The following is a 15,872-nucleotide window of genomic DNA, read 5'->3' as shown; positions in this document are numbered from 1 at the left end:
CAGAGAGAGTGAGTGATCTCGGCACATCGACTCTCTTTGTCTTCATCTGAGTCCCTGCTATTGGTTTACAGAGGTGTCAATCACTTCTGACCCGCCCCCTCAGAGCTGTGAGCGAATCCCTGTGGAGAGCGGCGTCCAGCAGCGCACCCCTCCCCCGGGGAATAGGACCCCGCTCACAGCCGGCAGCCGCTCATTGGTCCACAGCTGCACTGAATCTAAGAAGGAACGCCCTCAACTTTGAATTCACGAAGACTTTACGTCAAAACTTACCATTGCCTGGGCGCTAGGAGCTCCAGAACAGTGCGTTACCGTTACTCAGGAAATAAAGGCACGTTTACTGTGGCGTGGTGAGTAAGGGATTGTCTTTTGGAGCTTTTCACCGGTGCGGCGCCTCTCTCCTGAGACTGTGTTTTTTTAAAGACAGAATCTGAAGAGATTTTACAGTCTGTTATGGTTTAAATGTCCGAGTTTAAATGTCGTCCTGCTCCAGGTGTAAACAGTCAGTACCGAGCAGGGGGCTGAAAGTCAGTGTGTGTGTAGTGGTGTTACTACTGAGACATATGAGGTGGTGTTGAGGGCTTTTTGATCAAATAATTTGACGCTATGAACTAATTAATGTTGATTAACAATAGAGGGCGTTTCTGTACAAAGGGTTTAATGGAAACTTTTACATCTGAACATAAAATTGTGCACTAATGTGACAAATGTTGTCTTCGAAAAACCCCTAAATAAAATATAAATATAAACATATAAACCCAGCACAGAGGGGTTCAGTGAATGTGGTGGTGAGTGTGTGTGTGTGAGTGTGTGTGTGTCAGTGGAGACGCTGTAGAAGGACAGAGTGTGGCCGGACAGTCCACATACACTCCTACTCTGTTAGAGCTGGAGGGAGGAGGAGGGAGATCAGTGCTGTTCTTATTGTGACGGACAGAGTAACTGTGATTAGAGCAGAACAGACTCCAGGACGTTTCATTCTTAACACTTGTGTTTATTTTCTCCACCACAGTGTCTCGTTGTCGGCAGGATATTGAACACTGTCTCGGAGGGGGGATGGTTTCCAGTGGAAAGGGAATGATTTTCCCTTGAACCCCATCTCACCTGTTTGAGGAACGGGACACGGACCGACCTCCCGTCCCCTGACGTGCTGAAACTCAGGACAGAACCTGGGGGTTGAACATTTATTTTCAAAGTTCCTTGGTGAGTATCTTTCGTTTCAGAAGGAGTTTATACGTGTGACGTCTGTAGAACACTGTCTGTGTGAAGGGATTCAGTTATTGGTCGCTCCAAGAATCTCAGAAATGGGTCAAAGTCATTCAAAGGGAGGGAAAGGGAAACCTTCCCCAGCCCCAATAGTGCACTGCAATGACCCTCCTTTTGGTGAATTAATAGAGGCATGAAACAAAGGGAACCAGACAGCGGCGTTCAATCAGACGAGTGGAAAAATACTGTCACTTTCCCCCCGAGGGGACATTTAAATAGAAATGAACTAGTCGACTTTAAACAACAATCACAAGCTCAACACGACAGGTCTGATAAAGCTGAAGAGCACTGTAATAGTAACAAAATAAAACATAAACCAGAGGAGTTCCCATGGAAACCAGAGTGTCATGTGCTTATGGTGAGTGGAGAAAGGCAGCGCAGAAAGAGGCAGATAAGGAAAAGGCCCAGGAGCGTAAACACACATCAGACACCTCACATTAAAGAGAAAAGAAACAGTGATCTGTGGTCAGTTTTTGAATTTGCAGAAAGAATCCCTGGATGGTTGGTCTCCTCCTCCTCCTCAATAATGACGCAGATGAAACAGCAGAAGAGGGAGAAGAGAATGCTGGCAATGAAGCCGTTATCAACGCTCCTCTAACCTCAGCTACTCCCCAGACACCACAAGCTCAACCCAACACCAAAGAGGTAGAAGGGATGAAGACGAGAGGAATCCTCCTCCATCAGCAGAAGGATGAAGAGTTTGAACGTTTGCAGCAACGTGCTAAAGTCCTGGAGGAGCAAATCAGAGAGCTGGAGGAAAGAAGCAGGAAAAAGAAAGCAGCAAGACCTCCTCCCACTGCAGCGCCTCAGGAAAAGCCCAGAGGGACCGAGCACCTCTCTTCAAACGCCGAGTTTCCAGGTGATGGGGCCTAATGGGGCAGACTATGTTTTCAGACGTGAAGATGTATGTGAAGATCTCCATCTGAATCTGGACAAACTGTCTCAGTGCGAGCAGAAAGAAGGACAGACTGTCGCTGATTATCTACATGAACTGGAACAACTCCACGAAGCTCACTCCGGACTTCAGAGACCCGCCGACTGTCCCGGAAACGACAGGAGCCCGTGGGAAAGACACTTAAAAGAACGCTTCATGAGTGGTTTGAAATCCGACATTCAGACGAAGGTGAGAGACGACTGTGTGGAAGTGGACACATGGCGACTACAGACCGTCCTGGCCTTTACATGTCGAAAAAAGACTGAATGAGAAAGTGAAGAAAGGACAACAGAAGAGAGAAAAGGAGCAGCACCAACTGCAGTGTGCGGCGCTGGAGGCGGCAAAAGCTGGTTTCAGAGGAGACAGAGGAAGAGGTGGAGGACGTGGAAGAGGTGGCACTGGCTTCAGAGACTTCTCTCAGTACAAGTGTTACAACTGTAAAGAAGTGGGACACACTGCTGTTAATCGTCCTGAGAACCAGCAGCGAGAGAGACACAGCTTGAGGGAGAGGAGGCATGAATCACACAGGGGTCAGAACACACACCACACACACATCATAAAAACAGGGGCCTTACACCCGACCCACGTTTATCAGGGAGGAAAACATCTGTATTGGGGGCGGGTGGAGCTCCTTTAATGGACTCTTACACTGAGGAGCTTTGGTGTCACCGTGCAGGAAGTGACACGGCCCTAAAACATGCTTTCCTTCTATCACCAAACTGCCCTGTGGATCTTTTAGCTCGGGACCTAATGTGTAAATTAGGAATGAAAGTGTCACGCACGAAGGAGGGTGTTGAGATAAATGTGTTACATTTGCCACAAATTCCATCCGATCTTACACACGTGTGGATGGGACGGCAGTTAGAAAAATCAAACCTGTGGTTCCCCTTTTTAAATCATTTACGGGCAACGTTTAATTACGATAACGTCACAACCTCAGGGGATGTGCAGTGCACTGCTAGTGTGGAGACCTGGCCTGTTGATGTGGAACAAATGTGTGTGTCCCAAGGTAGAGACAGTGTGTTAGTCTCTGTAACCACTCTATTTACTGGAGAGCAGTGGACGGACTGCGCAGTGAATTTAACCTCAGATCAGAGTCAGTGGTTTTGAGGGGAGGTACCTCACATTTCCTCAGCAAAGGGAAAAAATAAACAATGGAAAGACATGTCAAATTTCATTTTAACTTGTTTAACAATCACTGATTGATGGCCGAGTGAAACTGAACATACTGGGAATATTCAACGACATCCAAAAACACACAGAACAACAGTAAATGTGTCATTCTCAGCCCGAGCTGAAGTGTCACTTTTGTCTCAACAAATCAGCGTCAGTAACGAAGCAGATTTTCTAGACGCCATTGAACCTTGGCTGTGGTCCAAAGGCAAATATGATGTTGGTCTTATGAAAGGAGCTCCAGAATTAATAATCACTCCAAAAAGAGATTACAGGCCGTGCACAGCTCAATATACTCTGAAAAAGGAGGCCATCGATGGAATAAACCCTGTTTTGAACAGTCTGTTAGAGAGAGGGATTATTATAGGATGTCTGGACTCACCGTGTAGATCTCCAATTTGGCCTGTAATAAAATCAACGGCTCCAGGAGAAACCAGAGCAGTGGGGCTTTGTTCAAGACTCGCAAGCAGTAAACAAGGCTATTCATGCTCGAGCACCAGAAGTTCCAAACCCACACACTGTTCTGAGTCAGGTCCCAGAACATTCACAGTGGCTCTCAGTGATTGATTTGGAAAATGCTTTTTTCAGTCTGAAAGTGCACAAAGACTCTCAGTTTTGGTTTGCTTTCTCTTTTCAAGGGAAATCACACACATTCACACGTGTCCCACAAGGATACGCTGAGTCACCCTCTTTTTTCAGTACAGCCCTGAGGGGTAACTGAGCTAAGCTCTCTCTCCCAGGTCCTAGTGCACTTCTACAGTACGTAGATGATCTTTTGAGATGTTCTCCTGATCAGAACACCTGTGTAACTGATACTGTCTCTCTGCTTCATTTCCGAGCACAGAACGGCCACAGAGTGGAGAGGGACAAGATGCAGCTTGTGCAGCCAACAGTCACACATCTGGGACATGATCTGTCAGCAAAGGGAAAGTCACTGTGTGCAGAAAGAGTCTCTGAAATCACACACAACCAACTACAAAAAAGCAGCTCCTCTCTTTTCTAGGTTTGACTGGATACTGCAGAATGTGGATTCCAAATTATGCACAAACCTCTGCTCCACTACATGACACACATGGCACATAAAAAGAGTCTAACGGCCTCGTCCAAAGAAACCTGGACCCCTGGAGGGGAGGAGGCGTTTCTAAATCTAAAAATAGCCCTTCAGAACGCACCAGTGTTAGCTCTGCATGATCCAGACAAACCTTTTGAACAATTTGTAGATGAACAACAAGGCTACATGACTTCTGTTCTCTTACAAGAACACAGTAACAAACTTCAACCAGTGGGCGGCTAGACACCGTAGCTCAGGGCTATTCCTACTACTTAAGAGCCGTAGCAGCAGCAGAGAAGGCTATCATAGCTTCTAGAGAGATAGTGGGGTATGCAGACATCACCCTACACCTTCCACACGCAGTGTCCATGATCTTTCTGGAAAAACAGACATCACATCTCAGTGCAGCCAGGTGCCTCAAATATCACACGTTATTGACAGAAATGACAAATGTTACAGTAAAAAGGTGTACAGTGTTGGACCCAGCTCTTCTCCTTCCCACAGAACAGGACGGGGAGCCCCATGACCGTCTGCACACACTGGACCTCGTCTGCTCTCCACGACCTGAAAGATGTTCCACTCGATAATCCTGATTTAATCCTCTATGGAGATGGATCCAGCTACAAAGACTCTAAAGGCGTGACAAAAACAGGGTTTGCTGTTGTTACGCTAACAGACACTGTTTACAGGCAGCCTACCTTCCAGTTTTCAGCACAGGCTGCTGGACTAGTTGCACTGACTGAGGCATGCAAACTAGCCAAAGAAAAGGCAGTCACCATCTCCACAGACTCCAGGTTCAGTTACGGGGGTGTTCACAGCTTTGGGACCTTTTGGAAACAAAGACATTTCTGTAGTGTATGTTGTGTATACACTGTGATATATATAAATATATTATATATATTTATATATTGTGTTTGTAGCGTTCGACCTTATTCAAACTCTTATGATTTCTGATGTTTGACTAATGATAATAATTAAAATTTTATGATTGACTTAAGTAATTAAAACATTAACAAGTAGTTTGAGAATGAATAATGGCCAAGCTACGTGAGTTCTTCAGGATTTTCAGACTTTTAATGAACAGACTCCACACACTTATTTCAAATAAGGGAAATATTTATTAAAAGGAAAAAGAATATTTACTTAACATAGCATAGTCTTAGGAATTCTCACTGGATCAACGCAGATCAAACTAGTTGGAATCTAAAGATACGCTAGGCGATATGACTTGACTAATGTGTTACTAGATGAGGTTTTAATTAATGTATACATTTATCAAGAGACTTTATTAGGCATCAGCTTCTGAAAAGTGAGTAAAGTTTTGCTTGCTTACCCTTTTTTTGCCTTTTTCACCGAGCCGTCGGGTCCCGCGGTTTCAATCTCCGTGCTCCGGGTTTTTGCTTCTTATTCTCCCCGCGTCATTGAAGGTGATTCCTTCCAGGTTGAGTCAGACGCTCTTGGCCTTAGACGGGTGACATCAGTCGGGAGTTTCCCTTCACGGAGGACTGCAGGCCTGGCTGGTCTTTCCCCTGAATGGGTGGGCTTCTCAGAGTTGTTCCGTCCGTTACTCGAGTCTCCAGAAGCGATGCCCTCAGAAGTCAGCTTATAACGCTAATGTATCCGCTATCAACTAATCTCAAGGAGTGATATCTTATTCTGGCCACGAATAAGTTTCACCTGCTTTGATCAGTCGTGAGATTAAACTTAGATTGGGCGATAAAACATGAACACAATAAAAGAAAAAAAAATTATTTGGAGTTACTCAACGTTACTTGTAGTTTTCTTTCACACTGCTAGCTGGCGCAAGACGTCTCTTGGAAGCTGAGTGAGGTTGTTTAGAGTCTTTGTTTCGTCGACGTAAGGAAGAGAAAAGCGTCGCGCTTAGAGAGGTTGCGCAACGTGAGGATGTCTTCGAAACGTCCGAGAGAGAGTTGAGAGCGTAAGAGCCGTTCGAACTAGAGAAAGTTCGGAAGTTTTAGAGAGACTAAGGAGGAAGCAAAATCTATGCCCCCTCCTGAACGCGCAACTCCCGGGGCGCGTAACCTAGACCCCCCAGAAGCTGGCGCAGGAGGGAGCATGGAAAACAAAACAGATTAAGACAAGGTACCGTGGGAGACAGGACTCAGGACAGGACAGGAACAGACACAGGAAATAGAGCTGAGAACTTGACAGGACTGGAAACTGGGGGCTGGACCTGGGACAAGACAGTAGACTGACAAAGAGGGGTGACAGGAGACTGAACAAGAGACTTGATGGGGTGCTTAACATTGGACAAGACAGGAGCAGAGACAGGGGACTGATACAGGGACTGGACTATTCTGGAAATAGGGGGACAGACACTGGACTGGAACATTGACTGGACAGGTGGTTTAAATGGTGACAGGACTTGAGACAGGACAGAGGATTGAAACGGGGCCTGGACAGGACTAACGGGACTGGACAGGATTAGGCAGGGGAACAGGGACCAAGACGTATACTGGAACAGAAATGAACACCGTGACCGGGACTGGGACAGAAACAAAGGCAGACACGGGTAGAGGGACAAGGAGAGAAACCGGAACCAGGACAGGGAGAGACAAGGGAACCAAAACAACATGGGGGTGCCCAGGACTGGCAAATGTCTGAGGGGAAGTCCGAGGAACCAGCCTGGGCACAGTTCTGGGGATCGGCCCCGAAGTCCTTGGGGCCGTCCCATAGACACGACCAAGAGCGACCGGGGCCACCGTCACGGGGGCAGAAACGGCCGTAGCCACAGTCACGGGGGCAGAAATGGCCATAGTCACTGGGACAGGAGCGGCTGAGGGAGCCGCCTTAACGGGGACAGGAGCGGCTGGCTGCGGCGCTTTCACGAGGAGAGGAGCGGCTGGCTGCGGCGCTTTCACGAGGACAGGAGCGGCCGGCTGCACCGCTTTCACGAGGACAGGAGCGGCCGGCTGCGCCGCTTTCACGAGGACAGGAGCGGCCTGGGTGGCCGCCTTCCTGCAGACCTCCATATTGCCAAGATGCTTTCAAGCTTCTCTTGGAAGTCAGGAGGGAGTGCAGAGAGGTGCTTGGGAGCTGGGACCCTTGCGACGCCGTCCACGGAGGCAGGAGGCCCTGCAGCGACGCCGTCCACGGAGGCAGGAGGCCCTGCAGCGACGCCGTCCACGGAGGCAGGAGGCCCTGCAGCGACGACGTCCACGGAGGAAGGGGCTTGTGCTACTCGCACGGCACGTGCTGGAGCTGTTGAGGGTTCGAGAGGTCCAATGGGCGCATTCATGAGGAAATCCCAGATGTCCCCTGAACAAGGATCCTCACGAAATGCGCCCGTTAGCCTCACCTCCTTTGCCCTGAGGCTTGAGGCTAACAATACCAACCCTCAGCGCCCCCCCAAAATTTTCCCCGGACTTGAGGGGGTAGTTCACTGGCGAGGGGGGGACTCCAGCATGCTGCTTCTGCCGACTCCGTTGTTTGCGGGGTGTGGAGGACATCTTAGCCTCCACTACATACCCCACTGGAGTGCCAGGACCCGAACTGAAAGGAGTACGTCTAATTGCACACCGAGCAAACGGATTCCTCGCTACGTCCATAGTGTCGGTCTGGTGTTCTGTCACGGCAGTGCAGGGAGGACGAGGAGACGGACGTAAACGCAAGGAAGTTTTATTAAACACAGATAGAATCAAAATAAACACGGGTAGATACACGGAAACTAGACAAGACTAAACTATGAATTAACCAGAGACAGAAAGGAAACAGCCATGAACTGGGGTAGACCTGTGAGACACACAAAAAGGGAGTAACACACATCTACGCACACAACGCCAGACAAGGGAGCACTGAAACAAAGGGACTATATAGGAACAAGGCAAACGAGGAACACCTGAAGACAATAATGAGACAGAGGCAGGACTAAGGTGGGGCTAGGGCGGAGACAGGAACAACAACAAAACAAAGCCATGTGCAGAGAAAACAGACCTGACGAGACGAGGGCATGACACATAACAGCAGGAGGACTGATGTTTTTAAGGCTCTGGAATGTAAACTGGCGTTGATTGACGCTGCCCTCGCTGTTGACATGAGAGCGGAAAATCAAAGAACACAGCTTTATGGTCAGATACACACAGATTAATGCTTTTCACATTAAAAGGGGTTTTTTTTGTTGCAGTGAAACACAACAGAATATTCTTCTTCAGTAACAGGGTGTGACCGCCACATTCTCACTGCTTTAAAATGTTGAATTTTATTCAGAATCCGTTACTAGACCCTGAATAGAGGGCTTCAGTGTGTGTGTGTGTGTGTGTGTGTGTGTGGAGATGCAGTAGAAAGACAGACTTCTGTTTTTAAGAGATTTATTAAATGTTCATAATTCATCATTCATTCATTATCTGTAACCGCTTATCCAATTCAGGGTCGCGGTGGGTCCAGAGCCTACCTGGAATCATTGGGCGCAAGGCAGGAATACACCCTGGAGGGAGCGCCAGTCCTTCACAGGGCAACACAGACACACACACACAATCACTCACCAATCAACCTACCAACGTGTGTTTTTTTTTGGACTGTGGGAGGAAACCGGAGCACCCGGAGGAAACCCACGCGGACACGGGGAGAACACACCAACTCCTCACAGACAGTCACCCGGAGCGGGAATCGAACCCACAACCTCCAGGTCCCTGGAGCTGTGTGACTGCGACACTACCTGCTGCTCCACCGTGCCGCCCAAATGTTCATAATATTAAAAAGTATATTTCAGAATTCTTCTTTTCCACCAACAAACATCACTCTTTCATTTCCCCCCACAACAAACCCCCAGAATCCAATCTCACAGAAAGGAGAAGAGTTTCTTAGAGAAGCCCCATCTTTTCCTTCTGTTCCTATGTTTGTGTTTCCTTTCAGCTTTAAGCTGAATCTCTTAACCCCCGTCCACTCAGCATCAACACACTGTCTGTGCTCAGTTTACACCATTAACCAGATTAACAAGAACAAAGACAGTTCAGTGTTAGCCCACACTTACATTGTGTTTGGCGTCGTTTGAAAACTAAATATTTAATATTTACAAATATCTGAAGAGTTCTGGAGGTGGAAGTGCACTATGACGAGGGTCTGTGTTTACACTGACGACACAGATGAACACAACCCACCCATTACACCCTGATCCCCTCTGTCCTCTTTCCTCCTAGAGGAAACACCTTCACTCACTCACACCCTCACTCCTTCATTACAGAGTAACAATAGAAACCTCTCCCATGTTCTGGGACAGAACATGAAGTTCTCATGGACTACTAACTATCATCGCCAGTAGATTGACCAGAGGAGGATGGGTCACCCCTTGTGAGCCTTGGTTCCTCCCAAGGTTTCTTCCTCAGCTGGGGGAGTTTTTCCTTACCACTGTCACCCCTGGCTTGCTCACTTGAGGGTTTTACATTTGTTTTTACATTTCATGTCAAATCTTTGTCTTCTGCGAAGCTGCTTTGTGACAACATCAGTTGTGAAAAGCGCTATATAAATAAATTTGATTTGATTTGATTTGATTTGGGCTAAGGCTGGTTCTCTCTGTTTGAAGCTATATTTCCTGCTGTAGAGAAGAGGTGCTCAGATGGTGTTGAGGAGCCTGGGATACAGAAGTAGGACCGAGCTGGACACGTCAGAGACAGAGAATCCACTGTTTTGTAACTGACTCCCCATAGATTTGATGTGAGAGACGATGGAGACCAGCGCACAGTGTAAATAAACACAGCGCTTTATAACGAGAGAAATCAAATAAACAGCTGAAAAATCCTGTTTACATCAGGGATATAAAAGAGAGAGAAGTGCAGGGGTGTAGTGTTCACTCAGATCCAGGTTTTATCACTGTTTTGTCCCTGAAGAGTCTCTCTGCTCGCTTTCTTTTACAAACAGAGCTTCATTTCTGTTTCATAGTCTTTTGTGATTCTCCTCACATTTTAAAGCAGCAGCTCATTTGACAGAAAAGACCAATCAAAACAATAGATCACACACAGCACTATTTTATCTGACACAAACTCACTGAGGAGCCTGGATAAAGATAAAACCCAGCACAGAGGGGTTCAGTGAATGTGGTGGTGAATGTGTGTAAGTGAGTGAGTGTGTGTGTGTCAGTGGAGATGCTGTAGAAGGACAGAGTGCCGGCCGGACAGTCCACATACACTCCTACTCTGTTAGATTTGGAGCGAGGACGATAGAGATTATTTCTGTTCTTATTGTGACGGACATAGTAACTGTTATTAGAGCAGATCAGACACCAGGACTTTTCATTTGCTCCAAACCCACTGTCATCACTGCCTCCTTTTCTCCTGATTGATTTATACGCCACTGAAATATAAACCCCTCTCCCACTCCACTCAGTTTCCCAGTAACAGCGTCCAGTCAGACTCTCTCTGCACAGAACCTGCCTCCAGTAACTGAATCTCTCTGGATGATCAGGATACGACTGTTCCTCCTTCACACACTTCACCTTCATGTTCTCCTCAGACAGAGAGAGCTCTGTGTTCACTGTGTTTGGGTCCAGTGTGAGCTCACAGTCATCTGCACACAACAAGATACACAACACACAATCAGATACACAACACACAATCAGACATGCGACACACAATCAGATATACGGCACACAATCAGATACATGACACACAATGAGATACACAACACACAATCAGATACACAACACACAATCAGACACACGACACACCATCAGATACACACCACACAATCAGACACACGACACACCATCAGATACACACCACACATGACACACAATCAGACACACGACACACAATCAGATACACGACACACAATCAGATACACGACACACAATCAGATACGCAACACACAATCAGACACGCAACACACAATCAGACACACGACACACCATCAGATACACGACACACAATCAGATACACGACACAATCAGATACACAACACACAATCAGACACACAATAAGATACACAACACAATCAGACACACAAAACACAATGAGATACACAACACACAATCAGAAACACGACACACAATTAGATACACGACACAAAATCAGACACACGACACAATTAGATACACAACACACAATCAGATACACAACACACAATCAGACACACAACAAACAATGAGACACACAACACACAATCAGATACATACCACACAATCAGAACTACAATGTTACTACATTAAAATAAGAATACACTAATAAAGGTTTATAAATGGTTTAAAACCCTGTTGTTACATAGTTATTAATTACAATGTGAACACTTTAAAAGTGATTAATAATCCCTTGTAACACAGAGAAAGGAAGTGTGACAGTGAACTCTTTTGTGTCAAATACTGAAAGTGTGAGAGGAAACTTGTGGAGGTAAAGAATAAGCTCAGACCTGAGAATGTGAGTTTAGTCATTTCACATGTTAAGGTTCACCACATTATCATTAAATGGTGGTGGGTAATTCATTAAAGGGTTAAACTCATCAACAAATATGTGCTGGAGCTGACGAGGTTAATGTCGACTGATGGAGGAGACACAGTGAGGTCAGTATTCGGCAAGATCTGAGGTTTAACTGTAGATGGATGTGGGTTAACTATTTGGCAAACAACAGGTCACTGTTGCCCTTTATATCTGTGTTATAACTGATTATTAATGTGTTAACAACATAACTATTAATAAACAGACTTTAAACCATTTATGAACATTTATAAGTGAAGTCTTATTCTGAAGTGGTACCTACACAACACACAAACAACACAAAATGAGACACAACGAATGTAAAGACAAAGAGCAGGAGAGAAAAAGAAAAGTGAAAGTGAAACAGAAAAAGCAAAAGAGAGAGAGAACCTACATTTTCTTGGTCCTGGTTTTATCCTGATCTCTCCTCCGTGCTCCAACCTACAACACACACACACACGGTTGTGAGTTGATGGTTGTGTTTGAGTGGTGTGTGTTCTCGATGTTCTCTCTGAGCCCCACATTCAGCTTCATTACAGCGTCATTCATTGATGTCATTTTTGAAAACAGAAGAAAGATCATCATCTGTGGTGTTTCATCCTCTCTGTCTTTTTATCACAGAGAAATATTCTGTTTCTCTTTCTCTGTGTTTCATTTCCTCCATTTCCCTCTGTTCCTCTCAGCCTTCAACACAGAATAATGCAGCAGAGTCACTCTTCTACAACTGCTCCATTAAACCCTTTCTAGATCCTACACTCAGCTGCTAATTTATTAGGTTATTCTGCCTTGTACCTGCTCTCACTGACCATTTCATCACAGACCCCTACACTGCCCGAACAAAATAACTAACACACTCTGATATTTCACTGGACCACCTTTAGCTTTGATTAGGCTCCACATTCACCACGGCTCTGTTTCTACAACCTTCTACAACACCACAACATTTATTTCCTCCAGAGCTGCCTTCATTTTTGGTGGAGATCTTGTATTGACGACAGGAGGGTCGGACCACGCCGTAAAGTCTCTTCACGCCCCAAAGACTCTCAGTGGGTTCAGGTCTGAACTCTGGGTTGGTCAGTTCATGTGTTAAAATGATTCATCACTCTTTCACAATCTGAGCCTGATGAATCTTGGTGTCGTCCTGGAACAATCCACTACTGGGATGATCTGGTTATTCAGTCCATTCAGGTCCTCAGTGGACTTCATTTTACTGACACACACCACTGCTGAGTCTAGACCCGACCCACTGAAGACCCCCAGATCATAACACTGCTGAGTCTAGACCCGACCCACTGAAGACCCCCAGATCATAACAATGCCTCCAGAGGCTTGTACAGGGGGCACTGTGCATGACGGGGGCATCACTTCTGATCCTGACACACCTATCGCTCTGGAATAGGGTCAGTCTGGACTCATCAGATCACATGACCTTTCTCCACTGCTCCAGAGTCCAGTCTTTATGCTCCATAGTGAACTGAAGCCTTCTTTTCTGATTAATCTCTAACTGAGCAGTGAGACCACACAGCTGTTTAGTCCCAGTCCTGTGAGAAATGCTCTTACTTTTACTGTTAAACAAAGCAGTGAGTTCTACTGTCCATTTTATACCATTCAACTTCACCAAGTATTTGTGTGATCTCTGATTAGGATCATTCAGAAAAAACAAAACACACAGTTGAACAGATGGTCTGCAGCTTCACAGATAAACACAAAATCTCTTAGAGAATCTAAACTGAAACGCCCCGAATAACAATAACTTTAGGAAGAACACAGATTCAACTAATCTTTTACATTACACTCCACAGACTCTCTGTAGACAATGTTAAAATATTAATAACCAAAGAGTCAATGTCTGTATATCACTATAATAAATAAAGCTCTGCTCTGGTTTGTAGCCTGTATGACTGATATCACCACTCTGGGTTTTAAAGTCAGCTCTTCAATCTGTTGACCATTGATCCCGACCCATTTAGATGCCCCAAAATGATAGGAATACAGAGATAATGATGGAACTAGATGACTCAGTTTCAGGATGCAGTAGTAGTGTAGGATCTTGCAGTCTCAAGTGTTTCAGCATTGAGGTCGCTGTTGTACCAGAGTACTCCTAAACACTGAATGTAAATTTCTGAAGACTAGAAATTAGAAACTAGTTCTAGAAACAGTCTACAATCCACCTAAAGAGACTGTTATATGGGGCTTAGTTTTACTTCAGTGTCTCACAAGCCTTCAGCCTGACATCACTGAACAATGGAGGCAGAGTGGTGAAGGGTGATACTCTAACCATTAAATACTACTAGAGCAGAGCAGAGGCTAAATGAAGAAGGAACAATGAGCTGTAGATCTTTATAGAAATAGAGTAATAGCAGATGACATCAGTAACTGAACACACACAAATACAAAAAGCTGTCCGTACCTGAGTGTGTCCAGTCTGCATTGTGGATCCTCCAGTTTAATAGAGAGCAGCTTCACTCCTGTGTCTCCTGGGTGATTGTAGCTCAGATCCAGTTCTTTCAGGTGTGAGGGGTTTGAGCTCAGAGCTGAAGCCAGAAAAGCACAGCCTTCCTTTGTAACTAAACAAAAAGACAATCTGCAGAGAGAGAGAGAGAGAGAGAGGGTTAAAAACAGGTTAAAATCTAAAGGTAAAAGTTACAAAAAATAAAAACTAAAATAAAAATAAAAAACTTTACTCTTAACTTTACTTTAAGAGTCAACAGTGAGGTTGATTCTCTGAATCATTTGCCAAGAGTTGATCCCTACTTCCAGATGCTCAAAGAATTGATTCGTTCATGAGTCGACTCCTGTTCACTAGCTACTTTGTATTCCACCATATTTCACCCCCGCTCACTGCACAGAGACACTGTGGGGCGGCCTTGGAACTATAATCTCAGAATAATTTTGGATACTGAGCAGTCTCCTATTTTACATTTTCCCCATTTCAAAATGAAACACAAATAACCACGGTACACATTCTCCATGTTTGTTTTTCTGTAGAAGGCTTCTCCCAGTCGGTGGGACATATACAGTATATGAGGCAGTCACAGAACTAGGAGACATCAGCCAATAGCATTCACTGAGAAGAACGGCCCTGACCCCACCCCCAAACTGTCACAAACCCCCCATTTCAAAACATATAAAATGAAGAGGGTAAAAACCATTTGAGAATAAAAAAAAAAGTCTGAGAGTGAGATTATGATCTGTGTGAGCACAATCTCTCTCTCTCTCTGTCCTTGTGGGTTGCACATTTGCGATTAATTAACACAATTTTAAAAAGGTACAAATTTAAATGTTCCACCTGGTGTTACTGCGTATGTTTCCTTTTAAAGACACAGATACACATTAAAAAATACTTGTGTTGTGTTTTAATCCCAATGGAGTGTAGCCTTGGCTAATGGTTAGAGACCGGGCTTGCTACCGGAAGGTTGCTGGTTCAATCCCCATGACCAGCAGGAACATCCATGGCTGAAGTGTCCTTGAGCAAAGCACTGAACCCCAAACGCTCTGGTTGTGTGTTCACAGCCCCTAGTGCACTAGTGTGTGTGTGTGTGTGTGTGTGTGTTCACTGCCACAGATGGGTTAAATGCGGAGGACACATTCATTGTACATTATACAATGACAAATAATTGCACATCATACAAACCGGATTCCAAAAAAGTTGGGACACTAAACAAATTGTGAATAAAAACTGAATGCAATGATGTGGAGGTGCCAACATCTATTATTATATTCAGAATAGAACACAAATCACAGATCAAAAGTTTAAACTGAGAGAATGTATAATTTTAAGGGAAAAATATGTTGTTTCAAAATTTCATGGTGTCAACAAATCCCAAAAAAGTTGGTACACGGCCATTTTTTACCACTGTGTGGCATCCCCCCTTCTTCTTACAACACTCAGACGTCTAGGGACAGAGGAGACCCGTTTCTCAAGTTTAGAAATAGGAATTGTCTCCCATTCATGTCTAACACAGGCCTCTAACTGTTCAATCGTCTTGGGCCTTCTTTGTCACACATTCCTCTTTATGATGCGCCAAATGTT

The 15,872-nt window shown here is 45.2% G+C and overlaps 1 protein-coding gene across 1 annotated transcript in view; it reads right to left on the bottom strand.

Annotated features, from left to right (window-relative positions):
* Positions 1-10,395: 10,395 nt before the first annotated feature.
* LOC136678499 (NACHT, LRR and PYD domains-containing protein 3-like) overlaps positions 10,396-15,872 on the bottom strand; it is a 33,339-nt gene continuing 27,862 nt past the window's right edge. Inside the window, exons 16-18 of the mRNA XM_066656550.1 lie at positions 14,250-14,423; positions 12,234-12,280; positions 10,396-10,937 (exon numbers count right to left, since the gene is read on the bottom strand). Coding sequence (XP_066512647.1) covers positions 10,396-10,937; positions 12,234-12,280; positions 14,250-14,423 — 763 coding nt within the window. The remainder of the gene's footprint in view (positions 10,938-12,233; positions 12,281-14,249; positions 14,424-15,872) is intronic.

Source organism: Hoplias malabaricus, chromosome 2 (assembly GCF_029633855.1).
Source record: "Hoplias malabaricus isolate fHopMal1 chromosome 2, fHopMal1.hap1, whole genome shotgun sequence".
Lineage (NCBI taxonomy): Eukaryota > Metazoa > Chordata > Actinopteri > Characiformes > Erythrinidae > Hoplias > Hoplias malabaricus.
This window is presented reverse-complemented; position numbering and strand designations above follow the sequence as displayed.